The sequence below is a fragment of the Sus scrofa genome, unplaced genomic scaffold (genome assembly GCF_000003025.6).
Source record: "Sus scrofa isolate TJ Tabasco breed Duroc unplaced genomic scaffold, Sscrofa11.1 Contig1914, whole genome shotgun sequence".
Taxonomy (NCBI): Eukaryota; Metazoa; Chordata; class Mammalia; order Artiodactyla; family Suidae; genus Sus; species Sus scrofa.
The window spans coordinates 2,391,449-2,417,750 of record NW_018084979.1 but is presented as its reverse complement, the minus strand read 5'-3'; the positions used below and the strand labels follow the sequence as shown (position 1 = coordinate 2,417,750).

The 26,302-nt window shown below is 51.7% G+C and overlaps 2 protein-coding genes across 3 annotated transcripts in view; one reads left to right on the top strand and one right to left on the bottom strand.

The window, feature by feature from the left end:
* The window catches only part of TDRD9 (tudor domain containing 9), an 85,242-nt gene extending 61,530 nt beyond the window's left edge, over positions 1-23,712 (bottom strand). For both annotated transcript variants that reach the window (XM_021081572.1, XM_003128749.4), the window contains exons 1-3: positions 23,362-23,712; positions 5,995-6,101; positions 1,600-1,697 (exon numbers count right to left, since the gene is read on the bottom strand). In XM_021081572.1, coding sequence (XP_020937231.1) covers positions 1,600-1,697; positions 5,995-6,101; positions 23,362-23,597 — 441 coding nt within the window. In that variant the 5' untranslated portion in view covers positions 23,598-23,712. The remainder of the gene's footprint in view (positions 1-1,599; positions 1,698-5,994; positions 6,102-23,361) is intronic.
* On the top strand, positions 12,972-15,322 carry RD3L (retinal degeneration 3-like). Its single transcript, XM_005653540.3, has 3 exons — positions 12,972-13,452; positions 13,844-14,149; positions 14,517-15,322. The coding sequence occupies exons 2-3, from the start codon at positions 13,851-13,853 to the stop codon at positions 14,812-14,814; spliced, it is 597 nt and encodes a 198-aa protein (XP_005653597.1). The 5' UTR covers positions 12,972-13,452; positions 13,844-13,850; the 3' UTR covers positions 14,815-15,322.
* Positions 23,713-26,302: the final 2,590 nt, after the last annotated feature.

Below are 26,302 nucleotides of genomic sequence, written 5' to 3'. Positions count from 1 at the left end.
ACACGCGAGAGCAAGACGGCTACTGGGGCCGCCGTGTTTGAAACCGACCGGAGCGCTGGGAACGGTCATGAGCGGCTCCGGAGAGCCAGGCCAAGCTCCCTGCTCCCTAGGCCTCAAACGCTTCATCTATGACTAGGAAAACCAGAAAATGAATTTCTATAGCTCTAGCGAAGTCTAAACTGCTATCGTTTGAAAATCGCGTAATGGGCCTCTGTGAAATTCTACCGAGAACCATGAAAACCCAGCTATGACCACCCTCAAGTGGCTTTAAACGTCTCTGTGAAAGTCTTCAGACGCATTCTTAAACAGCTTCCACTGCTGCACCATAGGCTCTACCGAGCACTTTGAAAACTCCATTCCGGTGTTCCCGTCGTGGCGCGGTGGTTAATGAATCCAACTGGGAACCATGAGGTTGCGGGTTCGGTCCCTGCCCTTGCTCAGTGGGTTAACGATCTGGCGTTGCCGTGAGCTGTGGTGTAGGTTGCAGACGTGGCTCGGATCCTGCATTGCTGTGGCTCTGGCGTAGGCCGGTGGCTACAGCTCCGATTCAACCCCTAGCCTGGGAACCTCCATGTCCCGCGGGAGCGGCCCAAGAAATAGCAACAATAACAACAACAACAACAACAAAAAAAAAGACAAAAGACCAAAAAAAAAAAGAAAACTCCATTCCAACCCTCCCCACCGCTCCCCACCTCCACCCTAAATTTACTTAAGCTCTTCACCCTAGCAATTGCTATGGACAGGAAATACAAATTAATTTGAACACTGGCCTTTTAAAAATAAGCATAGCTGCTCTACAAAAGTTGTATGATTTAATCTAAAGCAAAATACAAGTTAAATTCAGAACATTTAGTTTAGTTTTATCTATAACCACTCCTTCCACTAGTAAACAAAGGTTTCAATACACTTAATTTTAATCATAACATTAACTAATTAAAAACATAATCATCCTGCTGCTATGGCTGGCTGGACATTTGCGCATAAAATGATGCATCAGTGACTGACCAATCACGAGGCAGAAAAGCCAGCAACGGTGTAAAGAAAGCCCAATGGACCATAGAGAGGCCTGGGGGGGGGGAAGTGGACCACACAGAGGGCTGGGGGGGACACCACACAGAGGACTGAGGGGGGCAGTGGACCACACAGAGGGCTGGGGGGGGGCTCCACACAGAGGACTGAGGGGGGCAGTGGACCACACAGAGGGCTGGGGGAGGGCTCCACACAGAGGACTGGGGGGGGAAGTGGACCACACAGAGGGCTGGGGGGGGACACCACACAGAGGACTGGGGGGGCAGTGGACCACACAGAGGACGGGGGCGGGGGGTGAGCCCTCCGAGAAGCAAGGGCTCCTGAGGCTGAGCAGGTGTTGACGCACCTCCTTCCCAGGCCAATGACTACATGTCAGGTGGTGAGCTCGTGTTAGGAGGGAGGCTGGGGAATGAAGCTCAGTGGCGAGGAAGGCCGTCGACACGGCTGTGCCGCGAAACCACGGCCCGGGCGCCTGCCCGGCATCTCCTCTCGCTCGGCCTATAAGCCAAGTGCTGCGCTGCGGGCATTTACGCAAATGACAGAAACACACGAGGACAAGAAGAATTTTACCTCTTCCTTACATCGATTTATAGGCAAGTCAGGGTATTTATACGTTGTCTCTGGGAGGCATATCACGTTGCTTAATTTCGCTAAAGGCAGCCTTGGACCTGGATTCAGACAAAAGACAGACAGACAACGCTATTTCTCAGCTGAAACAGACAAGGCAAAGCGCCCCCTGCTCCATCGAACGTGCACCCACAGCGGGTGCTGCGCAGGTAGTTGCTGGCGCTGCCCCGTTTCCCCAGCAGACCTGCTCCTCCTGGTCTCCCCGTTTCCAGAAGCACCTCGGCTAACAAGGCCCGACCACTCACCACAACTACCCGCAGCACCTTCCCACCGAGTCTGCGTCAAGCTCCAGGCGTGAACAGCCCTGCCTCAGAGACGCTCCGGCCCTCTGCAAACGCGACAGCAGGGGAAACACACGCAGGCCCGGGGCCGAGGCGGCGACCCTGCCTGGCGGGGAGCACAGCAAGGGGTGAGACCGGGGAGGCAGGGGGGCGGCGAGCAGCGCCACCTCGGGTGGGTCGGGGACTCGGAGCCGCGGCCACGGGGCTGCTGCTAAGCGGCCGTTCCTCTGACAACCTCGCTGCGCCTCACACGCCTTGATGCCCTGGGGGCACAAATGCCACGAGACACACACCCCCCAAGTCCCGGCCTCGCTGTCTAAACCAGAGCCCCTCCTCTGCTTCCCGCGAAACCCAGCGCGACGTTTCTAGGTCACCGGCTGAGGCCGACCCGGCACAGACAGAGTCCTGCCTCCACGTCCACGGCCGGAGGGAGGCCAGGAAGCCAAAGAGCTGCTCGCGGCGGTGCAGCCCTTTCATCCGTGCAGAGCGACCAAATCAAAGGTAGGGACCCGGACACGGTCTGGGGTGAGGCCTCCAAGAAAAGAAAATGGGTCGTTTAAGGCAAATCAACAGACCACGCGGCGAAGAGTAATCCAAAGTGACAGGAGAAGTACGTCAGCTCACATTTGTTCCTGCTCTCTCTCTATCCCGGGTGATTATATTAAGACTGAAATATTTTACATGAACTGAAAAAAACTGGAAACCATGAAAATTGCTAGTTTCTCCTTACTAAGCCACCCACTATTCCAACATCAACCAAATGTAAATCGAACCCAAAACATTTAGCAGTTTGGGGTTCCAAACAGTATGTAATGGATTTTTTTTTAGGGCTGCACATGTAGCATATGGAAGTTCCCAGGCTACGGGTCTAATCAGAGCTGCAGCCGCCAGCCTGCACCACAGCCACAGCCACGCCAGAGCCAAGACGAATCTGCGACCTACACCAAAGCTCACGGCCATGCGGGATCCTTAACCCACTGGGCGAGGCCAGGGATCGAACCCGTGTCCTCATTACACAGAGCCACAACGGGAACTTCTCGGCACTAATTCTTTAGGAAAGAGAGGAGACACTTCAAGGAATGTTCAGTACTAACAACTGCTTATCAGTTTGGAACAAAGAAACAACCGCTGTTTCCACCGGCCCTCCGGTGAGCCCAGGGTTTTTGCAAGGAAAAGAAAAAGAAAAAGAAACACCCTCTGAAATGAAGAGGAAGAGTAGTAATTTAGCAAACTGGATATAAACTGTGTTTGGGAAAAGAATCACAACTACTTCTTACAAACGAAGAACACTCCCAAGAAGGCACAGTGAATGTCTGTGAATTACATTAGTTAGAACCCTTCCGGATTCCCACTTGGAAATAATTTTTTAAAACAGTATGTAAGTGATACTGTATTATATCAAAAGCAAACGATATCTGCATTATACCAAAAGCAAAAAAATATGTATTTTTAATCAAAATGTAACTGGCTATGACAAAATTTTCATGTTGAAACCTGTGGTGCTGGACTGGAATTAGCAGTACCAGTGCGAGTTCCCGTCGTGGCGCAGCAGAAACAAATCCACCTAGGAACCACAAGGTTTCGGGTTTGACCCCTGGCCTCGCTCAGTGGGGTAAGGACGTGGCGTTGCTGGGGCTGCGGTGGAGGCCGGCAGCTGCAGCTCCAATGGGACCCCTGGCCTGAGAAACTCCACATGCCGCGGCGTGCGGCCCTGGAAAAAAAGGAACCAGCGTGATCTCACGGTTTCAGTGTAAAAGGGCAGAAGCAGCTGGGCACAGCCCCGCCTCCTCTGCAAACCAGGGAGCATCTCCTCGGCTTCCCGAGGCGCCTTCTCCTCACCCTCATCCGTATCCAGGTCTCCAGGGCCCATCCGGCCCCCCATCTCCACTGCTGTCACCCCAGTTCATCGCCAAGTCCGCCTGGACGAGAGCAGCCCTAAGTCCCCTGCTCAGGCCCGCCTGCCCCCTCTGGTGCAGTCCCAAGTGCTCTTCTCCAAACACAGACCCGAGCACAGGACGCTCCCTGCCTCCCCCACACGCACCCCGGACAAGCCCGGAGCCCCGACCGGCCGCCCGCTGCTCCAAAGAGCAAGACCAAGATGCCTGCGGGGAGGGGGAGCGTAAATGAGGAGTTTCTCACTCACACACACACACACACTCACACAGCTGTACTACACAGACGATCGACAAGGGCCTCCAACAACCTACATGGGCAGAGAGTCTGAAAAGAAGGATGTGTGTACAGATCACAAAACGCAGTCACTCTGCTGTACACCTGAAACACCACATTCGTCGTAAGGCAAATACCCCAAGATAAAATAGTCATTTTTTTTAAAAGACCAAAATTCTTGGTTCTGGCCCACAGGCCCTGTTACCAGTTCTGCTTCTGGCTCACTCGGCCTCATCGACACAGCCGCGCCAGGCCTCTGCTGCTCTGCGACATCACCACGAACTCAGCGCCTTAAACCAGCACCTTTATTTTCTTAGCGCTCCGAACGCCAGCGGCCCAGGAGCAGCCGGGCCAAGAGGCTGGGGGGCCGCTTCCCTCCGGAGGCTCTCTGGGGAGGAACCCGTCCCCACCCTTTCGGCTTCCAGAAGCCACTTGTTCCTCGGCTCACTTCGTCCTGCGGCTTCCATTGTCACATCCCCTGCTCCTGCAGGTCCTGGATCACACGGGGGCCCCCCAGGCCTCCCCATCACAAGCCCCAAAATGGAATCCGAGCAGCAAGGTTCCCTCTACCACGTGACCCAGCACAGCCCCCCTGCACCCTGAGAACGAGGGTGTGGCCCAGGGGAGAGGCATGACTCAGCCACCACCACCTGCCAGGCTCCCCGCCCAGCAATCTCTCCATCCCCGCAACCCTGGCCCTCCTCCAGGGCTGGGGCCCAGGATTTCTCCCTTCCAGGCCCTGACCCCCTCTGCCTGGGGAGCTTCTCTAGCTTCTCTTCGCCCTTGAGCTCCAAGAGCACCTGTCACTTTCTCGATACCCCAGTTCCAGTCCGAAAGCCTTGCGCTAGGTCCCCGCAGAGCCCTTGAGAGCTTCCAGTCGTGTCACCGCACGATGAAATGACAACCTCTGTCAGAGGAGGGACCAGGTCTTGGTTGCACCACACAGGCCCAGCCACGCCTTGATAAATACGGGCTGTTGAGTGAACTCTCCAGGCCCGGCCAGAGACACACAACCACCCAGCGAAAAGCTCACACACATTAAAATGCCACGGACAGAGAAAGCAAAGGGCAGATTCAAGTACGAAGCCAAGCCAAAGGTTCCGAGAGCAGACACTGCACCCTGCAGGCATTCGCCACGGTCTGGCTGTTCCGGCACTGGCCGTGTCCAGGGCAGGCGCCAGGGCCGGGGGTGGAGTGCTCGGGGTCCGGGCCCAGGGCAGCGCACGTGGGTAACGAGAAGGATCGCAGCCTCGGGAGTTGTCTGAGGCGACCCTAAACCTAACTTGAAAAAAGGAAATGGTTGGGGGACACGCGGTGGATGTTTTCCACAAGACACATCGAGCTGCTTCAGGTTTCTGTCAAAGTTCACACGCTCCCCGTACAGATAAAACCACCAGTCCTCGGGAGCTCCCGCTGGGGCTGAGCAGAAACGAATCCACCTAGCATCCACGAGGATTCGGGTCCAATCCCTGGCCTCACACGGGGAGCTGAGGATCCGGCGTTGTGGTGAGCTGTGGGGCAGGCCAGCAGCTATAGCTCTGACTGGACCCCTAGCCTGGGAACCTCCATGTGCCTCGGGTGCGGCCCTAAAAAACAAAACCACCCCCCCCCAAAAAAAAAAAAACCAACCAACCAAACAAAAAAACAGGCTATTTAGAAACTATACTTAAAAGAGAAAAAAATGAAGAACTAGCAACCTGTCATATCTTCACAATTTATAACCTATCATGTACTCACTCGGCCCCCCAAAAAATCCAGAATTAATAAGCAATGTGGATCCTTATTGACCAAAATACCCCATTTTTGCAGACTTTTAAGAACCTAATGGATGCTTTTAACGTGTGCACAACCCGTGTGTATATTAAGATATTTAAAGCCGTCTGTTTACCTGGCCCAGTGGGTGAATGGTGACTGTCATACAGATCAAACTCCTGTGCCTCGAGCTGGCGGTATTTGTCAATATACTCGGTTTCTGAGCTCTTCTGGCTAAGTGGCCTGCAAAGAACATTACATGTTAGTATAACTTTTACAAAAAGCGAAGAAACCCCATGTGCTAGAAGAATTCCTAGTTACTTTAACATTAAGTCCTAGAAGAAAAAATGTCAATCATCAATAAACAAAATAAAACTCACAGCGCGTCACCAAACAGATGCAAATTAAAACAATGAGAAACCTTCCTCTCTTCACATTGGCAAAGAGAACAAATCCTCTTAGATTTTGAGGAAAGTGTGGTAAAACGGATATGACCAGTTACTTCGCAGGGCAACCTGCCGGTGTCTACCAAACCCAACCGCACACCTCCTGCCAGCCAACACGTCCTCCCGCAGTACCTTGCCCGACAGCAGTATTTGCACCCAGAGACAAAGCAGCACAGGCCAAGACACAGACGGAAGCTACAGGGGTTCAGAACGAGCCTCCCCAACATGTGCCATTTTTCCATGTGGATTATCTTGAACTAAAGGCAGTCAGCACCCCACACAGGCAAGACACTCTCTGACATAAACTGCAGCAATGTTTTCTTAGGTTAGAGTCCCAAGGCAACAGAAATAAAAGCAAAAGGAAACAAATGGGAGTTCCCTCTGTGACTCAGCGGTTAATGAAACGGACTAGGATCCATGAGGATGCAACTTCTATCCCTGGCCCCACTCAGCGGGTCAAGGATCTGGCGCTGCTGTGAGCTGTGGTGTCTACAGGTCGCAGGTGCAGCTCGGAGGTGGCGCTGCTGTAGGGCAGGCCGGCAGCTGCAGCTCCAACTTGACCCCTAGCCTGAGAACTTCCACATGCTGCAGCTGGAGCACTAAAAAGCAAAAAAACCCAAACAAAAACAAAAAAAACATTAAAAAAGAGCGCCTTGCCTTGCCCTTCCATTAACCACCCGGAAGAGTTTAAATGGCAAATTTCTCCCAGAAGAGAGTCACTAGCAGAGATAAATTTGGGCTAAGTGGGCCCATCTGCCCCGCAAGGCAAACGAACACCCGCTTGGCGGCACCGGCGGGCCTCCCCGCGCGGAAGCCCCGGCCCTCGCCCGCCCTCGGCTCCCGAGGTCTCGCTCCTCCTCCGGCCTTTCCTCTCGGAGCCGCGCCGCTGCGAGGCTCTCCAACTCCCTCAGCCACGCGGCTTCCTGCACACGCGACCTCACGTTTCATTTTCTCCTGTGACTCCTTCTCACGGCAACTCTTAAACCAGACGGAGGAACCCGGACGGCGAGTTTGCTTCCTGCGCAGCCACGCGGCCGGAGGTGCAGCACCTGTTTACGCAACACCGGGCACACGTGACACGCTCTTGGACACAGAGATGCCTCAGCAAACGAAACCGAGCCCTTGCCCCCGTGGAAGCAGCATCCTTCTATTTATTTATTTATTTATTTTTGGTCTTTTTTTGTCTTTCTTAAGGCCGCACCCAAGCGTTGCAGAGGTTCCCAGGCTAGGGGTCCAACTGGAGTTGCAGCTGCCGGGCGACCCCACAGCCACAGCCGATCCGAGCCTCGTCTTCAACCGACACCGCAGCCCACAGCAACACCGGCTCCTTAACCCACTGAGCAAGGCAGGGCTCGAACCCGTGTCCTCATGGAACTGGTCAACCACTAGTTTGCTAACCACGGAGCCGCGACGGGAACTCCGAAAGCGGTTTTCTACCGCGGGGAAAGAGCAGACACGCAAGGCGCTCGTGCCCAACACAGAGGAGGAAGACAAGGCGCGGGACCAAGGGCCCTCCGGGAGAAGGGACACCTTTTCCTGCCAACTCTAACAGTTCAAGCCTGGAAAAGTACACCACAGAGCAGCAACTAGGGCATATCTCACTCAGCATGTACCGTTTTCAAAGGACGCTAATGGATGAAAATGCTCAAAACGTTAAGTGAAAAAAGGCAAGAGTTGTGATACGCCATCAATTACAGTCTGCTGCTACTACCAAGGTCTAGTTTAAAGGCCCGGCTATCAGGGAAGACCGTCAGGACACCATGCTGGAAACTGAAGTTTACTTTAATAAGATGCTACTTGCAGGGAAGTCTACTTCTGCCCGATACTAACAGTCACATCGGCTTCCTCTTGGTTACTGCTTGTCTGGCATTAACTCACTCAGCAAACTAGTAATTAGGGCCAGCTCCATACCAGGCACTGTCTTAAGTACTTGGGATGAAGCAGCAGCCGACTGTCCTCATGGAGGAGGAATAAAGCAAAATACGGAGACTGCTGGGAATAAGAAGTACACAGAGAGACGGGTGATGGGGGCAGAGACACAGCAGAAGCAGGGAGACCACCTAATGGACCAACCACAAGAAACAACCAAGGCCAGAGACGACATCGCCTGGACCAGAGTGGCAGTAGCGAAAGTGGTACCCAGAGAGTATGCTGACGTATTAGACCTGGGGTCTGAAAACAGTAAAAAAAAAAAAAAAAAAAAAAAAAGTCACGAACAATGCCAAGGGTCCAACTTGCAGTAAGATCCCATAAGCCCGCTGCGCCCTGTACCTCCCGTAAATGCAGCTGCAAACCTGGACAGAAGGCTGAAGGCTCCAGAGGACTCCGACAGGTGAACAGGAACAGGCAGACGGGGGACGAAGAAGAGAACGCACTCGGGCCTCACTCCCACACTGTGAAGTGCAGGCACGGCACCACCCTGGCGGAGCGGCCCGGGGGCAGCCCTCGGTGTGCCTGGGGGCAGGAAAGGGGGCTCCGAATGTGCAAAGTGGGGGCAGCGCCCAGTTTTCGCTCTCCTTTCCTCCATCCCCTACGCGCCAGGGGCAGCAGGAGCGTCAGACTCAGGGAGAGAAACCCCTCTCCAAGAGCTGGGGCAAATGCCTGCTGCCTTTTTTCTTCCTCCGTCCTCCCACGGCCTGGCCTGCGGTGCAGATGCTGCCATAGGAAGTGCTGGCAAGGCAGGACAAGAAAGCCCGTCCTCCAGCCAGAGGATCAAAAAGGGAAGCCCTGGGGCAGGAAAGCACCTGGACAAGGGCAGACACCTGGGGCGGCCCTTCAGGGCCCACTGGGCTCGCCTGGACCGGGGTCCTCGTGTGCGTGCGTGCGCGCTGACCCCAGACGGCCCATCGCAGACCTTGAGGAGCGGGCTGCAGGCGGCCACTAGGCGGCACAGCGCAGCCCAGATCCAGACAGGCGCGAGGAAAGGCTCTGAAAACCCCATGGAATCCGCGGCCCACGAGAGGCTGGGTGGAACCTGCAGCCTGAACCCAGCTGCTCAGCGGCTTTCCCTACAGAATCTAAACAAGACCCAGCGTCTCAGAATATAACATTCAAAGAGCCCAGGATACGGGCCCCAGTTACTGGGCACTCGAGGAATCAGGAAAACCTGCTGGGGGAGCAGCGGCTACTCACCGTGGATAATCCGCCCAACGTGGGGCCCCGACAACTCACACCAAGCTCAAATCCACTCCAAACCAACTCAACACCCAGGCACTCGTCCTTCTACGCGGCACGAGCTCATCTTCTTCTGTACCTAACTTCGGAGTAGAGAAGGCCTTAAACAAGAATACACACACATTCACACACAAAATAAACTGAACTAACTATAAAACTTATGAACAATGTCTATAAAGGTTAAAGGGTGAGGAAAGCGATCATTTAAGGGCCAACATCTGCAGCCACACACAGGAGTGCGCTAAGAATCTCCTTAAGTCAGTAAGACATGAACAACCCAATACAAATACGATTTTTTCCTTTAAAATGTACATGCCTTGTGTGTTTTAACTAAAATACTCTTTTCTTTCTTTTTAGGGTCACACCTGCAGCACATGGAATTTCCTGAGCCAGAGGTCGAGCTGGACTGCAGCTGTAGGCCTACACCACAGCCACAGCAATTTCAGATCCAAGCCACACCTCCAACCTACAGCACAGCTCACAGCAACACCGGACGTTAACCCGAGTGAGGCCAGGGATCAAACCTGCATCCTCATAGACACTGAGCCACAATGGGAACTCCCTTGATTTAAATCTTTTAAAGAAAGAACCAATAATCCAGAACTTTTAATTCAGTAGCAAAGGAATTAAAAACAGAAGGATGTTCGCCTCCTTACAATGAACACTCTTCCTTTAACTGCCATCGGATGCGCTGAGAACTGCCCAAGACGGCCCTGGCAGCTTCCGGTAGGAGACTGGCGCAGGCCCGAGACTCCTGGAGCACCGGGTCAGTGCCACACGCAGGCCGCCCCCACCCGTTCCACACACCCAGAGATCACACCTGCTGGGATGGGGGTCCACCAGACGGTCCCTAACCAGGGGTGTCATCACTGGACTCCAAAGGCTTGGCTGTGTCGAGAGACGGGTCGTGGGAGTGGGGAAGGGCTTAGAGAATGCGGAGCGGAGGAGCAAAGGACAGAGGCCACAGCGGTTAATGATCCCAACCAGGATCCACGAGGATGTGGGTTCAATCCCTGGCCTCGCTCAGCGGGTTAAGGATGCAGCGCTGCTGTGGCTGCGGCGTAGGCCAGCAGCTGCAGCTCCGATTAGGCCCCTAACCCAGGAACTGCCACATGCCGGGTCTGTGGCCCTAAAAAGCCAAAAAAAAAAAAAAAAAAACGAAAAACAAAAAACAAAACCCACGTGTATGGTTTTAGAATTTCTGCAGGGGTGAAAATGTTCTGGAATTAGATCGAGCTGGTGGCTTTACAACGAGGTGACTACACTAAACGTCACCGAATCGTCCCCTTAAAATGGCTAGTTTTGTGTTCCATGAATTTTACCTCAATAAAAAGAAAAATGACCCCCCCAAAGGCCCTGACCACAGACATATTCATTATGTACATACGACCCAGCCCCTTACCTGCCCTTCAAGATTCCAAAACTGGGTCCCTCTAGACTTAGGTACTCCTCTCACAGCTTAAACATGCACACATGAGGAAGGATAGGATCCTATTTTCGCTTTATCAAATTTTCTACTCTTCAGCTAAGAAGGTGTAATCTGGAAAACAAAGACGATGACCAAAAGAAACCAACCTCATTGCTTCACAGCCCAAGCTCTATGGCTCCCACACAAAATAACCGAACGAGGTGGCAACTCATCAGAAAAAATTCATTTATTCAACTTACTGAAACCTTTGATAGGAGCTCCCTTGCGGCTCAGTGGGGTCACTGCTGTGGCGCAGGTTTGACTCCTGGCCTGAGCATAGCCATGTGCCACAGGTGTGGCCAAAGAGAAGTCCAACACGCATCTGGTGGCAGCCTGACAAACAGGAAGGAGCAAGGCAAAGGAACTTCCCGACCCTGGCCTACAAACGTCCGTGCGCCCCAGCTGCACGGTGGTGGCGGGGGGGGGGGGGGCCGCTGCAATCAGAGAACGACCCTTGGGCTCTACGTCCATGTAACCACCTCAGGAGATAAACAGAAAAAAATAACTTGCAACAACAAGAGCAGCTCAGCCTAAGTGCTAGAAAAACTGCTTTACACGCCCAAGGGCAAAGGAAGATGCACGGAAGGTGGGCCGCAGTGGTGGGAAAGTTCGGAGGCTCAGCTGAGGGCCAGTCTCAGCGGCAAGCTGGGGTTGGGAGGCCGAGCGCCTCCGCGCCTCTGCCCAGGCCATCGGCGGGCAGCAAGGCCTTCCCCGCCGCCTCGCCCGCCGCAACGGGGTCCCCACGCGGGAAGACCGGCTCCGCGAGGGCAGAGAACAGCCTGCCGGCCCCCTGCCCAGCACCCAGGCCACGGCAAGGTCAAAACGGCACGAGCGCTGCAGTTAAAGCGGCGGACAGAGCAGAATTCAGCCGCAAGGGCCTAGAGAGCAGGGGGAGCGGGAACAAGCGGCGCCGGCCGCTCTCCAAGTTTAAGCGCAAAGAGCAAAGCAGGCGAGCCCGGCCGGGGGCGCAGCCCCAGAGAGGATGACAGCACAGGGGCGCGGGAGAGAGAGGCGGGGTGTCGCAGCTGAAGGGCGGGGACCGCGCGACCCGCAGGGGGCCTGGGCTGGAGCTGAGGGTCGCGCCCCACGGCCTACGTATTTCTCATATTTTCGCTACTGTTTCAGAGGCAAGAAATTTAAAAAATAAAGCAATGACAAGGAGGCTATGCAAAGAAGAGGCAGGATTCACGGGAACGGGAGCAGAAAATGCGGGGGGACAGTTCTGCAGGGACAAAGGTCCCCGCCTCCCCCGCGCAGCGCGAGACACGATGCGCTGTGATGCTTCCTGACAGGTGGCCGCTTCTGGCCACGAACGGGAGCTGCGGGGTGGCCACGCGTCACTCACTCTTCGTCACCCGCGACACGCAGGTCTGATGGAAAGGGCAACAGGAAACCAAAGTCACGCAAGGAAACGCCACTGCGCAGTCACTTCACGCAGACGGAGCGAGCGAGAGCCCACGGGCTCTAGAGCAAGACTCGCGGCCAGAAAGGAGCGCAGTAGAGGCCCTTCCAGGCCGGCAGGCCCCCAACGCCAAGTGGAAGTTCCCTTTCAGCTCCAAAATTTAAACAACACAAAAATGCTTTTCTATAATGAATGACAAGACTTCGTCTTGAATTGCGTCACGTTCTCACGTCTCTGTGGGTCCTGCCCTTAGTCAGCACTGCCTGATCAGCGCGTCCGGAGGGGTGACAACGCTGCCTTTACAGTCATCTCCTTGCGAAGACATTGCAACTTGCCTAAACATGCAAATTTAACTACTACCTAGAAAGAAAAACAAAATGTGTGCAAAATTAACATGTACTAAATATTTCGCACATGACGGATATCAACATCCTTAGCCTATTTTGCTCCATTCTAACAAGCTTTCTCAGAACGTATATTTTGCAAATGGTCAAATCTGATCTATTTTTCCTGCTTTCATTAGAGGGGACAGTGACCTGGCTTCCAAATGGCCTGAAAGTTAAGCTGAAGAATGAAAGCAACATAGCTATTTTTAGAGCTCCACAGGCATAAAAATACAGCACTAAACTGTGACCTACAGCGACGCACAGCAAAGCATCTCGTCATGCGACAGGCTCCACTCGAGCTGGGAGCGCGTCTGTGCTGCTTCAGAGGACCCTTCTTCATCTCCTCACCAAAGATCTGTCCAAATGCATTTAGGACCAGAATCTGTAGCTGCCGGCATCTTTTTCAAATAGACTGAGCCACATTCCAAAGGCAACCCATTACATAACTTGTAAAGATTAAAGAGTAGGTTATTTTTGTCATTTCTTCGAGCTTACTTACAAGGTGAATCAACGAGCATTCTCTCCGAATGAAGACATCACAACCTCATTCCTAACACAGAGTTATTTATTTCAAACTCGGTTTCGGTAAAAAGGCTGCTCCTTCCTTCGCTGGGGACACGTCCAGGAGAACAAGGTGGCCTGAGTGAAGCACGGCCTCATCCCCAATTCAAGCAAACTCCTGGACAACATCGCCACGTCAGAGCCTTCACCTGCACAGGTAACATTTAAACCTTTTCTGTACAAAGCCTGACTCGAAAGTTGTTTGTAGATAGCACTTTCCTGTATGTTAATATCCCAAAGCCGCCTAAGACCTTTTAATAGCAAGTGTTAGTGTTATTTCCAGAAAAGGTTCAGTCTGCAGACTACCTCTGACTGCACTTCCTTTCTGCCTAGCTACGTTTTCAAGGTATTTTCAAAGCCTGGTTTTTAACACTGACCTAGTTAGAAATTTAAAAGACTTTAATCCACTGTAATCTTATTTTGACCTGTCTATCTAACCAGTGAAAAATTCATGCGCTTTTCTGATAAATATACTGTAAAGAAACAAATACTTGCTCATGAGAACCATAACATTTTATGCAAATAAACAAGTGAGAATATTTCCATAGGCTAAAAATGCCCCTTTTTGGCTGGATGAAATGGCCAAAGTACGAGTCCTACAAACCCACACACTACCCTGACTCAGATGTAGTGACAAAGACTCTGCTTCGGGAATTGAAATGGCATCTGAAGGAACGAGAGAGGTTATTACAAGAGATCGAAAATGAGGAGAAAGTGAAGAAAACAGGTGTGGACTACAATTGGCTGAGAAACTACCAGAATCCCCACGCAACCATCCCAGCTTCCGAACAAAGACAACTCCAAGTTCTTTGCTCACAGGTTCAACCCTGTCAAACTGCAACTATTCTCAGCAGGTAAAAATACTATGTTCTCTTGTGGTATCTGCTACTGTCAAGTCTAAGCTCCTCGTATGTTCAGACTGCAAGCTGTATTCTAGCAGATAAGTTCTTCAGTCGTGTGTATTAGACACCCAGCCACCAAAATCCCTAAGGTTAGACTGGACAAAAAAAAAAAAAAATCTGATGACATCTCACCGGCTAGAAAATGTTTTAAAATCACATTCAGAGTTTCTTTACTAGAAGCATAATTGTAAAGCAATGTACACAGTACTCAAAAGGTGGGTAATTGCTGTAAGATTACATTATGTAAGCTGGATTTTGGAGACAAAGGGATACAACAGAAATTTTCTGAATTGAATATTTATAACTGCTTTGCCTCTAGATTTCGAGAAGTTTTGGCAGAAAATGATGTACTGCCATGGGAAATTGTCTACATCTTCAAGCAAGTTCTGAAAGACTTCCTGAGCAGCGCTGACAGAGGCAGTCAGCAAGAGGGCCTGGCAGAGCCCCGGGGCACAGGCTGCCCTGCCCGCTCTGCGGTCCCAGGGGCAAGCTCCAGGCCTCCGGACAAAGACGAAATACCCACTATTTCAAGCTACGTGGACAGGAACACCAGGAACAGGTTCCCAACATTCTCACACCGAATATGGAACCTGCCACGTTATGACCCGTCCAGTTAAACTACTCACCACCAGAGGGTCTTTGTGACCGTCCCAGCGTCAGAACTCTTAACATCAAGAACAGGAGACAGAGATGTGACTTAATGTTATTTTGCTGCAAGATGAAAAGTTAAAATCCCTGTGGATGTAGCCTATGTTTTAAATAGTGTTCCTTTTTTAATCACTCTAAAAATGCAATGTTTTCATTGAACAGTATGCTTTTAACTAAAATATTTCCTAAATATTTTGAAAAAACGTTTGACGTATTTTCCTATACCTCAAATACATATCACAGGAACATTGTATTTTGAAATTTGAAATACAAAATTTGTATGAAGTATGCAACTTGACAAAATAACTGGGACATTACCTTTGACCCTGACTCTAAAAGGAAGCTGTGTATAGACTAAAATAAACGACGTGTGCGAATCTTCTGTCCAAGGTCGTCCCGAGTCGTCCTGGGCAGGTGAGGGCAGAGGGCAAAGGCAGGAATCCAAGTGTGTTTGAGAATAAAGCGGTGCTTCAGCCCAACACTCCGATCCTTTTTTTTTTTTTTTTTTTTTTTTTTTGCTATTTCTTTGGGCCGCTTTACTGTTCACAGGATATTTATTTTGTCTTTTTGCTATTTCTTTGGGCCGCTCCCACAGCATATGGAGGTTCCCAGGCCAGGGGTTGAATCGGAGCTGGAGCCACCGGCCTACACCAGAGCCACAGCAATGTGGGATCCGAGCCACGTCTGCAACCTACACCACAGCTCATGGCAACGCCGGATCGTTAACCCACTGAGCAAGGGCAGGGACTGAACCCGCAACCTCATGGTTCCCAGTCGGATTCGTTAACCACTGCGCCACGACGGGAACCCCCCCCCCATCCCTTTTAACCTCAGTCAACATTAAGGGGAAGTACAAAAACAAAGCTCCACAGGACACCAGTAAAAGGAAACAGACTGGCTTGACTTTAGCAACTGCTACTCTCAAAGAAAAACAACGCTGGTCTGTAATTTAAACTGGTGTTACGTTCATTTAAAATAGCAACATATTGGTTGTGGGTTCGATCCCTGGCCCTGCTCAGTGGGTTAAGGACCCGGCATTGCCGTGAGCTGTGGTGAAGGTCGCAGACACAGCTCGGATCTGGTGTTGCTGTGGCTGTGGTGTAGGCCGGTGGCTACAGCTCCAATTTGGCCCCTAGCCTGGGAACTTCCATATGCCGCGGGTTCGGCCCTAAAAAGACTAAATAAATAAAATAGCAACATGTTTAATAGATAAAGTTTAACCTCTCATAATTTATTAAAGTAGAAAACTAGTCATTAGCCAGCTTTATTTTCGGTGATAAAAGTGCTAGAATCTTAAAAATTTAAGTCCAAGGAACCTAATGTCCCTAACTTTTTGATGTTTATTCAAATGGGTTTTTTTTTTCTCCATCTAAAAAGAAAAAAAAAAAAAAATCCAAGGTGGGAACTAAATACACACTCCAAAGAAAATAAACACTCTTTTTTCTTTTTTTTGCCACACCCACAGCGTGTGGAAGTTCCTGGGCCAGAGACTAAATCCGAGCCACTGCAGTGACAAAGCCAGATCCTTAACCCACTGAGCCATGGGGAACTCCCAGAAAATACACACCCTTCTTCCTTTTTTTGTCGTTTTTTTTTTTTTTTTTTCCCCTTTTTGGGTCGTGCTGTGGCATATGGAGTTCCCAGGCCAGGGATTGGTTCCAAGCCCCCGTTGTGACCTACGCCGCAGCTGTAGCATCACCAGAGCCTTAACCCGCTGTGCCGGGCTGGGGATGGAACCTACGACCCAGTGCTCCCGAGATGCTGCTGACCCCACTGCACCACAGCAGGAACTCCCAGAAAATACACACTCTTGGGTAACTTCTACATCATTCCGAATCGCCCTCACTTTGGTCTTAAATGCTAGCCAGGTAATAATGGATGTCAACCTGCCCAGGGTTTAATAAGGTAAACGGAAATACATCCCAAGTGGATTTAAAATATAGACACCTCTCGCTCCTGCCCTGTTCAGTTTTTATGGCACAACTGCCTACACTCCTTCAACCACTCCAAGTGTGCTCGGAAAGAAAACTGTTTGTCTCGGAGGTAAATGTTCCCAGACGGGCACGCTGCTTACTGCGCGGTGACTGAGCAAAGCAGCAAAGCAGCATTTCAACACCAATGTCTTAATAATGACCACCCGACTGTGTTTTAAAGACAACTTGGAGTTTCTCTACGAAACCCAGCACTTAAACGAGCAGCCTCACCATGTCCACCAGGAAATAAACCACAGAGCCGCCAAAAGCATCTCTCTCCAGAGGCACCTTAAACAGCCAGTGAACAGAACAAAGGACTGAGCCCACAGCACTTTTAAGAAAGGGCCATCCATGGGAGTTCCCGTCGTGGTGCAGTGGTTCACGAATCCGACTAGGAACCATGAGGTTGCAGGTTCAATCCCTGCCCTTGCTCAGTGGGTTAAGGATCCGGCGTTGCCGTGAGCTGTGGTGCAGGTCGCAGACGCAGCTCGGATCCCCTGTTGCTGTGGCTCTGGCATAGGCTGGCAGCTACAGCTCCGATTAGACCCCTAGCCTGGGAACCTCCATATGCCGCGGGAGCGGCCCAAGAAATGGCAGAGAGACAAAAGACAAAAAAAAAAAAAAAAAAAGGGCATCCTCCTTGCTCAGAAAGGAAAAGAAATATTTTTTTTTTAAATAACTCCTATCAAAGGTTCACAGTGGAGTTCCCATGTGGCTCAGTGAATTAAGGGTGATGTTGTCACTACAGTAGCTCTGGTCGCTGCTGTAGCATGGGTTCAATCCCAGGCCCAGGCATGTGCCACAGCTTCAACCGCGGTGGGGGGGAGCTCACAGCGACGGAAGAAGCTGTAGAAGCTGTAGACCGTTAGGTCGCCCCACGAGTCCAGGATGAAAATGAGCCCACACCACTCTAAGTCACCCACAATACATGAATCATTCCCGTAACCAGACTCTTAAAGGGAGTGGAAAAATACACAGATTTTGGTATTGAGTTTCTATCTCATTTTTGTTTTTGGCAATAATTGTATTTCTCGTGTCAGTATTGGTATGTAATTTAAAACTATAGTTTTTTCTAGGAGTTCCCATCTTGGCACAGCAGAAACAAATCCAACTAGGAACCATGAGGCCGATCCCTGGCCTCACTCAGTGGGTTAAGGATCCGGCACTGCTGTGGCTGTGGCGGAGGCCAGCAGCTGTAGCTCTGATTTGACCCCTAGCCTGGGAACCTCCATATGCCCCAGATGTGGCCCTAAAAAAACTAAATAAATAAATAAACAAAACTATAGTTGTTTCTAGTAAATTGACAAATCAAATAGGAATTATAACACAAGTAACTTCCTGAATATTAAGAGATCCACACTTTTATACGTTTATAGTACCTAAAATTGGCAAAGAAATGAGGGTTAAAAATATAAAGCAGGAGTTCCCGTCGTGGCGCAGTGGTTAACGAATCCGACTAGGAACCATGAGGTTGCGGGTTCGGTCCCTGCCCTTGCTCTGTGGGTTAACAATCCGGCGTTGCCGTGAGCTGGGGGGTAGGTTGCAGACGCGGCTTGGATCCCGCGTTGCTGTGGCTCTGGCGTAGGCCGGTGGCTACAGCTCCGATTAGACCCCTAGCCTGGGAACCTCCATATGCCGCGGGAGCGGCCCAAGAAATAGCAACAACAACAACAACAAAAGATAAAAAGACAAAAAAATATATATATATATATATATAAAGCAGAAAAAATATATATATACAAGTCAGGGGCAAACGGGGAAAGGAGCACTAGGAAAGCCTGGGGTGTGTTATAGAAAGTGCTGGCACAGGAGCCAGAAGTTTTAGCTATGGAATAATAAGGAATAAATCCACCAATCCACGTAAAAGCACTGGGATAACCTGACATACAGTAAGCTCTCCACGCGGCATTATTACCCAGCCCGATTTCTCTAATAACATTAAGGTCATTCTTCTACATGCAGACACCGAGTGTACATCTCATTTAATCTAAACTTGAAAGGAGGAGGTGTTATTCCCATTTGCAGGAGAGCAAACGGGGGCCCCCGCCCGATGGCTCTGCCCAGTATCCCAGAGACACAGAGTGGCCCAGTTAGGATTCATCAGCCGTCAGGCCCCACACCACCTCCAGCCCCAGCGCACCCTCTGAGCTCCAGGTGCACAGAGCCAGCTGCCTACCTGACACACCCCCTGGATGCCCACAGGCAACTTAAAATCAACATGCTCAAAACCAAAATCTTAGAGGTTTGTTTCTTCAAAGGATAAAGAAAATCCAAGAAAGCAACAAAGGAATCAAAACACACACAAACTAAAAGCATAGCTCTTCTAACAGTTCAGCTAGAGTTTTCTAGTGATTTCTCAGGAAACGGCGACACTATTCATCCAGTTCTACAGCTGGAACTCTCAGACTGGTCCCCTCGAGATGGTGGAGGAGCCAAAACCACATCACGAACCAGACAAGTGCTAGGTGCTCATCGACAGAGAAAGAGGTGAGACAGACTCCAGAGGCTGGGAAAGGCGGTGGGGTCACTTCCCAAGCTACGGGGTCCCTCTAAGGAGCAGACAGTGAAACAGAGTCTTGAGTGATGAAAGGAGCCTGTCGTGGGAGGAACGGGGCAGGGATGGGGGAGAGGGCAGTCCTCCAGGCAGAAGACAGGCTGTGGAAAGGAGTTTGGGGTAAACGCCAGGGTGTCCAGAGGGCAGTGAAAGAGAGCAGATGAGGGGGTGTCGGGGGGAGGTACACTCTGAAAGCCGCAATCCAGAGTCTGCGTCTTCTTCCTGCAGCAAATCCATCCCACAGAGGCCCACAGGTGCTCACCCTTCCACGCAAGCGCTTACTCAAGGATGTGTTCCTTCCGCAGGCGTTAACAGAGCATCCACCTCGGGCCGGGCATTCTAGGTGCCACAAGACACTATCGGGGCAAAGAGAGGAAGCCAAGGGCCATAAACAGAAGGCTTCTGTATAATCCAGGCAAGAGACGATGGCGGCTTATTTAGACCCAGGTGGTGATGGCACCAGTGAGAGCCTCTGATTCCACAACTATTTGATGGTACAGCTGCCAAGATACAGAGATATTTACTGGATTGACCGTATACAGAGACAAGAGACACACACACAGACACACACACACCCCCCTACCTCAGGGACGTGAGCTCTGGTCAGAGCAGTGAGGCAGAGGTCAGGCTTCATTCAAGGTAGGGGCACATGAGGCAGCAGCTCTCATCATTTCCGGAATGAGGACCCAGCACCTTGTAAGCCTCAGTAAGTGGGGCCTGTGAAGGCAGGTCGTTCCTCCAGACAGCTATCTGGGTTCCTTCCACAGGCCAGGTACTGTGCTAAGAGCAGATTCAGTGAAAATCTGCATCCGCAGAAAGGTTTTAGGTGGGGAAAACCACACATAAAATGAGTCTTAGGAGCTCCCGCCGTGGCTCCGCGGAAACGAATCCGACTAGGAACCATGAGGTGGTGGGTTCGATCCCTGGCCTCGCTCTGTGGGTTAAGGATCCAGTGCTGCCATGAGCTATGATGTAGGTCGCAGATGCAGCTTGATCTGGCGTTGCTGTGGCTGTGGTGTAGGCTGGCAGCTACAGCTCTGGCCCCCTAGCCTGGGAACCTCCATATGCCTCGGGTGTGGCTCTAAAAACAAAACAAACAAACAAACAAACAACTCCTTAAAAGTACTAAGAGATACACAAGCAGGGCCCTAAACAAGCAGTTGTCTAAAACGGCCTCACTGGCTTGGTTTTCGTGGTGGTTCCTTCCCGGTCTCTCCCGCACGGCTCTGTCTCACCCACCTCTAGACACTCAAGGGCTCCAGGCTCAGGTCCTCAGACCTCCCCTCTCTCCACACCTGCCCAAGAGGCTCTCTCACCAGACTCGGCAAACTCATCTCACGGGGCTCAAAGACCTACATTCCCAAACATCCGGCTCCGCAGCCAGACCTCCTTCCTCAACTCCAGACCGCCGGCATTTACTGGTACCTAACAGGCACTTCAAGGGTAACAAGCTCAGAAGCAAACTGTAAACCAGATGCTCCTGCGGTCCGGCCTTTCACAGCAGACAGCAACGCCGCCAAGTGCTCAGTCGGAAACCCAGGTGTCAGCCACGCCTGCTGCCCACTCCTGTTCTGTACCTGATGCAGCTGCACATTCCTACCCCTCAGTAAGGCAGCCTCAATTCCACCACCGCCTACCACACCCACCGCCACTGTCCTGGGTAAACCACTGTCCCATCTCCCACTGGGATGATCTTACCAGCCAGGGTCTCCAGAGGACAGAACCAACAGGGTGTGTGTACATACCGACTGATGCTAAGGAACCAGCTTACCCAGCTGCGGGCGGGCGAGTCCCAAATCTGCAGGGGCTCACGGGGGCGCTGCAATCAGCGCCTAACGAGTCTGCAGGAGGAGTTCCCTCCTGCTCTGGGGAGATCAGTCTTTGCTCTGCTCAGGGTTTCAACTGACTGCATGAGGTTCACCCACATCATGAAGAATCCTTTACTCAAAATCCTTTCCTTGGAGTTCCCGTCGTGGCTCAGTGGTTAACCAATCCCACTAGGAACCATGAGGCTGCGGGTTTGACCCCTGGCCTCGCTCAGTGGGTTGAGGATCCGGCAATGCCGTGAGCTGTGGTGTAGGTCACAGATGCGGCTCGGATCCCGAGTTGCTGGGGCTGTGGTGTAGGCCGGTGGCTACAGCTCTGGTTGGACCCCTGGCCTGGGAACCTCCATGTGCTGCGGGTATGGTCCTAGAAAAGGCAAAAAGACAAAAAAAAAAAAAAAAAAAATCCTTTACTCAAAATCTGCTTTACTCAAAATCCACCTACCTTTTTTCTCTTTAGGGTCACTCACACCCGTGGCATGTGGAAGTTCCCAGGCTAGGGGTCAAATTGGAGCTGCAACTGCCAGCCTACACCACAGCCACAGCAAAACCAAATCCAAGCCACAGTTTGTGGCATCACCAGATCCTTAACACACTGAACAAGGCCAGGGATCAAACCCGCATCCTCATGGATACTAGTTGGGTTCTTAACACGCTGAGTCACAACAGGAACTCCAATATACACCTATTCAAATGTTCATTTCATCCAAAAAAAAAAAAATTCCAGAAACATCCAGAGTACTAACTGACCAAATATCTGGGCACCATGGGGCAACCAGGTTGACACATAAAGTTGTTATCACCTAACCCCCCTGCTTCTGACCCGGACCCTTTGATTCAGTCAACATGGCAGAATTAGGGTGGAAGTCGCAAGCTGGAGGCACTTTTGCACCGAGCTTCTTTAAAGAGGGAGCAGGTGATTCTACTCACCAGGTCTAGGTCTAGGTCTTCTCAACACAAAGGCATCCTTTTTATTTACACCAAAATCACATCAACAGATTGCCTGACAGCAGCCAAGTCAAAGAATAAGAAGACGCGCAGTGATAAAACTAAACAAGGATCTAGCATTAGTGTTCCTTAGCATTTACCCTAATGAGCTGAAATTTCTGAGCCCACGAAAACCTGCAAGAGAACGTTCATTCATAACTTCCAAAACTTGGACCTCATCAAGATATTCTTCAGGGAGTTCCCGGCGTGGCTCAGTGGCTAACGAACCCAACTAGGATCCATGAGGACACAGGTTTGATCCCTGGCCTTGGTCAGTGGGTTAAGGATCCAGCATTGCTGTGGCTGTGGTGTAGGCCGGCAGCTGTAGCTCCTATTTGACCCCTAGCCTGGGAACCTCCATATGCCATGGGTGTGGCTCTAAAATGACCAATATATATATCGGTCATTGAGTAGACTGTAGTACACCCAGATACTGGAATACTACCAGCACAAAAAGAAGTGAACTACTAAGCCCTGAAAAGACATGGAGGAATCTTAATTGCATATTACTAAGTAAAGCAGCCAATCTGAAAAGGCTACATCCCAGACGATTCCAACAATATGGCATTCTGCAAGACGCAAGACTACAGCGATAATAGAAACTTCAGTGGTTGCCAACCCCGTTGGGGGCGGGGGAGGAATGAAGAGGCAGAACACAGTTGTTTAGGGCAGTGGAACTCTTCTGTATGACACTAATGGTAGCTACACTCTGTCCAAACCCACAGGCTGTAGGACGCCAGGAGGGAACCCTCATCTTAATTCTCATTTCAGTTAACGGTAATACATCCGTATAGGTTTGTCAGTTGTAACAAACAGACCCCAATAAAGCAAGACACTAACAATAAGGGGACCTGGGGGGGAGGAGGTACATGGGGCTCTCCCTTCTGCTCAGTGTTTCTATAAATTTAAACTGCTCTTTAATAACTTAAAAAAGAAAAAAAAAGCCTATCAATACAGCTGAACTCAACTCTGGAGCGGCTCCACTTCTCGAAGGAGCAAGTTAACCTGGTCCCGGCCACGGGGTGAGGCTTGTTTGGCCGCCAGCTCCACCTGGGAGGGCCAGACACCACCTGAACGGCCGAGGCCAGGAGTGCGGGCACGCGGGGTGTGCGGCGGCGCACGTCCTTGTCGCCCAGGCCCACACCTGTGCCCGCCCCGTCCCTCCCCGCGGCCTCCTACCTCCCAGACGCCGCCGTCCGGGCCTGGGCTGGAGCCTGAGCCCGGGCCACAGCCTCGGCCTGGGCCTGGGCCTCGGCCTCTGGGCCGGCGCCGGGGGCCGTGTCCCTGCGCTGCGCTTCGTCCCTGGCCGCCTCGCCCGGGAGGGCGGGTGGCGCGCCCAGCAGCTCCACATTGGTCACGGTCTTGCCGATGGTGAACCAGTCATTGATCTGGTCAACGGTGAGCTTGCGCAGCATGCTCGCAGCCCCGGGCCCGCGCCGCCTCAACCGCCGGTCAGAGCGGCGGGAACAGGGGACGGCGGGAACGCCGCAGCCGCACGTCGCAGCGACGCAACGACGGCGTGCCCGCGGCCCCGCCCCCGCCCCAGTCCCTCCAATCAGAGCGCGACACGCGGCGCATCGCCCCAACCTCGTGCCGCTGGCCCCGCCCCGGCGCGCCGCGCTTGGCCTGCTGGGAGCGCGGCATGTCCGACCCTGTTGAAGCCAGGCAGGCTTGGGGTTACAGTCCGGTGTCGCAGGGCCTGCGTACGAAATGGGTCCTCCCGAACCCCTCGGCCTGCCAGGTGCGGAGCCCAGCGGCAGCAGACCCAGGGTGTGCGCGAACAGGGCCTCCAACCGCTCTGCAACCTGCCCCTACAAGGACTGCTCCGTGCGAGGCTTAGCATTCCAGGGACGGAGCACCTGCTGTGGGCATGGCCTGCGACGGGTCGCTGGAGTGGACCTCGGTGGGGAGGATGGAAGGCAAACCTGAGAAGGGATTTGAGTTTATGATGCTAAGGTAAATGCCTGTCTGTTAACCTGGGACAACTTGCACCAATTTTGGGCAAAGAAGCAAGGAAGTCAGGGAAGGCTTTTTGGAGAAAATGACACCGAAGCGGGCACCTGCCGGAGAACCAGGAACAAGCCTGGGGAAGGAGGACTCAGAGGCAGAGGTAGTCTGTGGAGGAAGGCCTGAAGGCAGGTGGCCCTGAGAGCTGAGTTGAGGACCTGGAAGAAGTTTGGTAGGTCCAGAATTTGAGTTCGTCTTGATTCTTCCTAATTCTGCACCCAGGGGCAACGTCCTACCTGCAGCTAGGTAGAAGCAGGCGGCGAGAGTTTCGGATCTGGAGGTCATCAGCAGATGGTTGGGGGTTAAAAATCCTGGCAGCAGCTGAATGGTGCAAGTCAGAGCAAGTGAAGGTGGACAAAACCTAGGAAACAGCCTGAAAGAAAAGGCAGAGGGAAAATCCAGCAAAGGTATACAAAGGGGAATCAGAAGAGGGATTACTGCCTGCCCACTGTCTTAGGGCTACACCCGGTGGAGTGTCTGGCACAGTGTGGGCTCACCGGAAGAGAGATGAGTGGAAGAATATGCCGCAGGCATGCCGCTGACGCACAGTGTGAAGCCCAGTCACTTAAGGACTGGAAAATGCCCAAAGAGTGGCAACTCAGAGATCTGCTTTAGAACAGTGCAGACAGAAGTCAGACTGGGCCAGATTGAGCTACTTGTTTCTTACAACAAAAGGAACCCAGCCCGGTCCTGAGTGAGGAGTCCCAGGTTCTAATCGAGGCCACAGCACTAACATATGAGCTCTGGGCCCGAGATTTTGTGCAAATACTGCAGCCTTCAAAAGTGCCCCTCATCTTTTGGTGGGGGAAAAGAACATATTTTTCAGTAAATAAGAAAATGTAGTCATAAAGTCATCAAGACTCTTAGTTTGTCATTCAGCATTGATTGGAAAACACTGCAAACTTCATCCTTTTTGTGAAAGTCGGCACCTGTTCTGAATTTCACAAGATAGGTTGAAACCACTTCAACTCTGCAATTCCCATTGAACTGTGGCACAGGTTCAATCCCTGGCCTGGGTTCAATCCCTGGTGCCCCCCCCCCCAAAGAGACAGCTTGATAATTCTTTTTTTGGGAGGGGGGTCTTTTGAGGGCCTCACCTGTGGCATATGGAGGTTCCCAGGCTAGGGGTCAAATCAGAGCTACAGCTGCCAGCCTATACCACAGCCACAGCAACACCAGATCTGACCTGTGTCTGTGGCTTATACCACACCCCATGGCAATGCTGGATCCTTTTGTCTTTTTTTTTTTTTTTTTTTTTTTTTTTTTTTGTCTTTTTGCCATTTTCTTGGGCCGCTCTGGCGGCATATGGAGGTTCCCAGGCTAGGGGTTGAATCGGAGCTGTAGCCACCAGCCTACGCCAGAGCCACAGCAACACTGGATCCGAGCCAAGTCTGCAACCTACACCACAGCTCACGGCAACGCCGGATCCTTAACCCACTGAGCAAGGGCAAGGATCGAACCCGCAACCTCATGGTTCCTAGTCAGGTTTGTTAACCACTGCGCCACGACGGGAACTCCAATGCTGGATCCTTAACCCACTGAGCCAGGGATCAAACCTTGCATCCTCAAGGATTCTAGTCAGATTCATTTCTGCTGAGCCAGGACAGGAACTCCTGATAGTGCTGAAGAGGCATGTAGACCTCTAGGCTAGAGCACGTGGGAAGGCGGTGGAGTGGGCCTTGGTCGGGGTTTGGTTTGCTTTCCCAGAGCCGTTGGAGCGGCAGGCCCAAAGGGAAAAGAGCTGAGAGCAATTACAGATGCTATTGATGCCGTGAGGTGAGAGCAGCCACACCCAAAGCCCGTTCATGTCCTCACTGACCTCAGCCCGAAAATACACTTTACATGTTGAACAGATCCACTGGGATGGCCTTGAACACCTTGTTTTCTTTGAACACGTGTTTTTTTCGTACACTATGTTGGATTAGCAACTAAGGACACTAAAATTCTGTTGATCTTGAGTCAAGTTTAAAGTTCAAAAGATTTGCCTTGAAGTAGCTCGTGATGACGCTCTTCCTTAAGTTTTTTCCTAAGTACTCAGTGTCCTCGGCAGATTTCTAGCTCGTTATAAGTTGGAAACATTTTTTAGCCACACCAAAGGCATAAGGAAGTTCCA

What these genes read in the sequence shown, in the direction of transcription:
- RD3L (XM_005653540.3), top strand. Translation starts at nt 13,851, where the DNA reads ATGCCCCTTTTTGGCTGGATGAAATGGCCAAAGTACGAGTCCTACAAA. An exon ending in ACTGCAACTATTCTCAGCAG is followed by an intron (nt 14,150 to 14,516) that starts GTAAAAATACTA and finishes CTTTGCCTCTAG; the next exon opens with ATTTCGAGAAGTTTTGGCAG.